The sequence below is a fragment of the Tachypleus tridentatus genome, unplaced genomic scaffold (genome assembly GCF_004210375.1).
Source record: "Tachypleus tridentatus isolate NWPU-2018 unplaced genomic scaffold, ASM421037v1 Hic_cluster_2, whole genome shotgun sequence".
Classification (NCBI taxonomy): Eukaryota; Metazoa; Arthropoda; class Merostomata; order Xiphosura; family Limulidae; genus Tachypleus; species Tachypleus tridentatus.
In genome coordinates this window covers 52,063,205-52,068,394 of record NW_027467782.1, presented here as the reverse complement: position 1 = coordinate 52,068,394, position 5,190 = coordinate 52,063,205, and the positions used below count along the sequence as shown (strand labels likewise).

At 31.3% G+C, this 5,190-nt stretch overlaps 2 protein-coding genes across 2 annotated transcripts in view; one reads left to right on the top strand and one right to left on the bottom strand.

Moving 5' to 3' along the window:
• Nucleotides 1-5,190, bottom strand: part of LOC143242321 (uncharacterized) — a 146,015-nt gene that overhangs the window by 135,063 nt on the left and 5,762 nt on the right. The window lies entirely within an intron of this gene.
• Smug (Single-strand-selective monofunctional uracil-DNA glycosylase) lies at nucleotides 1,463-4,715 on the top strand. The gene is made up of 3 exons (XM_076485758.1): nucleotides 1,463-1,928; nucleotides 3,030-3,149; nucleotides 3,811-4,715. The coding sequence occupies exons 1-3, from the start codon at nucleotides 1,659-1,661 to the stop codon at nucleotides 4,213-4,215; spliced, it is 795 nt and encodes a 264-aa protein (XP_076341873.1). The 5' UTR covers nucleotides 1,463-1,658; the 3' UTR covers nucleotides 4,216-4,715.

Genomic DNA, 5,190 nt, shown 5'->3' with positions numbered 1-5,190 from the left:
AAAGATGACACTACAAGGCACTACCAAGTGTAAACTTATTATAATTAAAATTAAAATATTTACGAGTCTCAAGTTTTTATATATTAAATTCATAAGACTATGTGATAAATCCTTGTAAGTATGTATGTAACGAAATAAAACAAAATGTTGCTGTAACCAGGATAGAAAAAATAACAATTTATTGAACTTAAACAACCACAGAAATTAAACTTTCAATCATGTGGAATACAGATTTTATCACCTACTGAAGCTCATATTTGTAGCTGTCGTTGGCATGGGTATAACTCAAGCTCACTTCTAAATCGCTGTGATAGATTGAACATATAACAGTGTTTAGTACCACAGGGATTCGAACCTGCGTCCCTCAGATTACGAGTCGAACGCCTTCGCCCCTGGCCAATCGTATTTCAGTACGTGCGATTCACAAAACATAAATATATCCATTGTGTAGTTTTGTACTTAACACACAAAGAAAATCCGTTGAGATTTTATATTTCATAGATGATAAGAGGATAGAAGTGTGAACTATAAATTATGATGTCCCCTGTGGTACAGCGGTAAGTCTACAGATTTACAACACTAAAATTAGGGGTTTGATTCTCCTCAGTGGACTCAGCAGATAGACCGATTTGGCTTTGCCAAAAGGAAATATACACACGTAAATTCTGACAGTAAGTATACAAAAACTATAAAGTGTTTTATTTATTTTTTTACTGGAATACTATTAGCGATTTTTTTTATCAAGTTATGTTAAAACCAACTTGAATATTTGAATTTTTCAATTGAGCGATTGCTCTATATACGAATCCCACTTGTACAGCGGTAAGTCTACAGATTTACAACGCTAAAATTAAGGGTTTGATTCCCCTCGGTGGGCTCAGCAGATAGACCGATGTGGCTGTGCTGTAAGAAAATACACAGACACCCTATATACGAAATATTAAAATGTTTTATTTTCCACATAACTACAAAAGGGCAGGCAATATCAATTGTACATTTCTATTTATGTTGTTATTATTTAGAGGATTGGTCTTGTTAGGTATTCTGTCGACAGCTTTATTGTTAAATGTTGAATTTTTCACATACTTCCGTTTCTTTATCGAATAAAGGAAAGAAAAATAAATTTAAAGCTTGTTATGTCCATATTCATTAGTAGAAACTTTCTAAAAGTATTAAAAGTCAGTGTGATTCTGCTTGGATTGTCTAACCTACTAGTTTTAATGATTCAACCTTGAAAGTTTATCCGAACACAGAAAAGATAGAAGTGTAGCATGTTAGTTTTATTATTTTAAAACCTATTATCACTGTACATACCTATCTATCTATATATGTCTGTGTATTTTTGTATTAATACTACAAATACATTAAGAGAAATACACTAAATTCGATCAGCATACTTAGTTTTAAAAAGTAATTTTACCATTATTGTATGGTTTTGCGTAGTTCACTTTTAGTACACTATGTGGCACAACAGTTACAAGTGCAGCGTATTGTTCTCGGAAATTAGATGATTTGAAAAATGAAAGTTGAAGTCATCGAATAATTGATATCTGAGGAGAAAAAGAAAGTTTACACATTTATTTAACTTGTTCTAAAGAGTATATTAATGTTGTCATTAACTTTATGAAATATTTGTTGATCACACATTGAACAACACTATGTCCAAACCATCGAAAATTCGTAAACTGGAAATGGAATTTGGCTCAGGTGATCAAAATTCAACATACCAGGCTTTTCTCGAAATAGAAAGAAGACAAGGTGAAAAGTTAATGAAGGTGGATTACAAACCTCAAGTTTCATACGTGTACAACCCTCTAGAATATGCCAGGGAACCTCATGAAGACTACATAAGAAAGTATTGTAAAGGTCGGAAGGATGTTATATTTTTAGGAATGAACCCGGGCCCTTTTGGAATGGCCCAAACAGGTGTTAGTATTATTATTTGTAAATCCCATTACTTTAATTAAAAGGTCATACTTATTTTTATATGATATATATAAACATTTTCCAATATAAACTGGATGGAACATCGTAATGAATTATAGTATTTGTAGTAAGTAAATATTTCCGAAGTCATCCAGAATTTTGAAATTGTGTAGCGATGTTGAATATCAGGTATAAGAAGTTGAAAATACAGAAACTTCGGACTTGTCGTAGAGTTAAGGATTTCTCACTTGAAACATATTGGAGAACTATTTTGGTAAAACTCTCTTCATCATCTGCTAAATAGACGTTTTGCTGAGCAATATTTCATTCCAACTAATTCATTGCTAACTCTGTTGTGAAAGGAACTTTGTAGTTGATGAAGAGAACCAAGCATAAGTAGTGTAGTCACACTTTACTGATGAAAGAGGAGAAAAGAGACATGAGCCAAACAATTTTTAAAATGTAGCCAGAAATGTTTCATAAATTTTAGTTACATTGAAGAAGGAATTCATAAATGCTGAGGTAGCCTCTGCACAGAATGAAGATTCCAGCTCAAACTTTTAGTCCAGATGAGACTTACTATAAAAATCCAAGTGGGAGCTGTAGATATTTTCTGAAAGAATCTTTGATAGTGAAGACAGTTTTTTTTAATAGGATGATTATCTTATGGAATGAGTTGCCATCAATGGAGGCCAACACTTTAAGGGTGATATCCTGTAAATAAATAGTGGGTTTCAAGTTTTTATTCCTCTCAGTAGTGGGTGTGCAAAGAAACCTTGAAGGACAAAAAGATCTTTTGTTTTCAATGTTTTGTTGTATCAAAATATAACTTATGGTTACTTTATATACTGTCATGTACATGGGTGGAATTTGGAACCAAAATATTTGTTTGGCAGAATCTCTCAACATAATTATTGTGAATGTTACATTTATTCTATGTATCCCATAGTGAGGAAAACTGCTTGCCACCACACCACTTATGATTCAGTGTGATTAACCAATATAATCAATTTTAATTTTCCAGTAATTTATGTAAATGACACAGGACATTTCATTTATTAAATTAATTGAATAATAAGAAATGCACTCTGTATTATTTGTAGGTACCATTTGGTGAAGTTACCTATGTGCGTGACTGGCTGAAGGTTGAAGGAGTTGTTGGAAAGCCACCACAAGAGCATCCGAAAAGAATAATTAATGGTTTTAGCTGTACAAAGCGTGAGGTACTGTGTATTTATAGTTTATGTTCACTGTACAAATTATAGTTTATACTACTAATAAATCATTTAATTCAAATTTGTAAATTATTTAGAAAAATGTAGTTAAGATTTCATATGTTATAATGTTACATTGAAAATTAATAATTGTAACAGTGAGTTCAATTTATCCTAAAACTTTTTTAAATTTTTTATGTAAACATTTATTTTAGAAAAAAAACTATCTCTCTTTAAAAGTTTAATTAATGTTCTTTTACATTGAAAATGAGTAATTGTCACAATGAGTCCAGTTTATACTAAAACCTTTTTAAATTTTTAAGTAAACATTTATTCAAGAAAAAACAAACCTGTCTGTCTCTCTTTCAAAGTTTAATTAATGTATATTCTGAATTACTGGCACTATATAAGTATTAGACTACCAGTTTTGTGAAACTATGTGGTCTTAATAATTTAGTAAGTAATAATGAACTACACTAAAACTTTTATATACTGTTTCAGGATGTGTCAGTTTGTGTTCAGGAAAAACGTTGTAATAATGCATACAAGAGATTCTGTCACATTGTCATGTGATTGTTATTAATTTTCTGAGATTGGATGAGTGCTGATAGCTTTTATCAATTGCTCTTGTATAACCCGTTTTTTAACATAGTACTGATTTTAACTTAAGGTTAGTGGATATAGATTCTGGTCATTCTTCAAAGAAACTTGTGGAACTCCAGAGAAGTTTTTTAAACACTGTTTTGTGCATAATTACTGTCCACTAATTTACATGACAGAAAGTAGCAAAAATGTAACACCACCAGAACTGAAAGGTCCTGCAAAAACAGCTGTGACTGAAATCTGTGATGAAGCTTTTGTTGATGTGATGAAACTATTAAAACCCAAGGTTGTGATTGGAGTTGGAAAGTTTGTGAAAAACAGAATTACCAAACTACTGAAAGGTGGTGATGCAAAGGTTTCTGCTATAATGCATCCAAGTCCTGTTAATCCATTAGCAAACAAAGGCTGGAAGGACATAGTAACCAAAGAGCTGACTGAAATTGGTGTCTTAGAGTATTTTGATTATAAGTAAAATGTGTCAGTTTTATTTATTCAATATATTTAAACATACCATACAGTAAACACTCACAGACATCAAAACCTCAGAACACACTTATTACACAACCATCTACTGTTCATATGCTTGGTATTAAATACTATATGTGTCAGGAAGTTTGTGTGGTTTTAGCTGGTCAGTCATTTCATAACTTCTAGTTTTTATCTTCATTACTATTATCATAATATTACTTAACCAATTCAGGGATCAAAATTATAGCTAATGAAGGTCTGTGGTCTTCCTAGTAAAACTTAGAAGACACTGAAAAAAATCAGACAGAAGGAAGACTGGTTAATTGTAACTGTCAATACACCTGCCATATGCACATTTCACTGTTTACTGCTTAACGTGTCAAAAGCTGAACTAGAATTAATTATTGAAAGTAATTGAACTGTTGTACTGTCAGTTTTGGTGTGTGTCTTGGTGATCTCATCTGAAGAAATTAATGTTGAATAAAAATCTACATTTTGGTCTTATGAGATTTATTTCTAGTATTAACATGTTTTATATACACCAGTATGTATTACAGAAAGTAAATAATGTAATTTATCTGTCTGGAACATAGGGTTAATATTGTCATGGTTAGTACCTTAATAACTACCTTGTGTAATTATTTAATTTACTATACACTTCAAGAACATAATTTTTCAGGTGTACCATAGCTGTTTGTATAATGCAGAATTAAAATAAACAAATGATATGTGAATAAAACTCCACATTTATAGAAAGACAAATCTGGTCACCAAGGACAGTGTGTGGATTTGTCCAGTTCTTAATATGTAGTGTCATCTTGACAATGGTAGCCTAAATCCTAGAGATGGAAGGTCCAAAGTTAATGTTGAACATTTTAATAATGAAAATGTGTTATTATTTGACACAACTTGTTTAACATTTCCAGACTGACTTTATGAATATATTGTTACTTTCCTTCTGTGTTCATATTACTTGACT

Excerpts from the sequence above, each read along its gene's own strand:
- Smug (XM_076485758.1), top strand. The coding sequence starts at position 1,659 with ATGTCCAAACCATCGAAAATTCGTAAACTGGAAATGGAATTTGGCTCA. Across the intron at positions 1,929-3,029 it reads TTGGAATGGCCCAAACAGGT|GTACCATTTGGTGAAGTTAC; the intron begins GTTAGTATTATT and ends TATTATTTGTAG. Across the intron at positions 3,150-3,810 it reads TTAGCTGTACAAAGCGTGAG|GTTAGTGGATATAGATTCTG; the intron begins GTACTGTGTATT and ends TTTTAACTTAAG.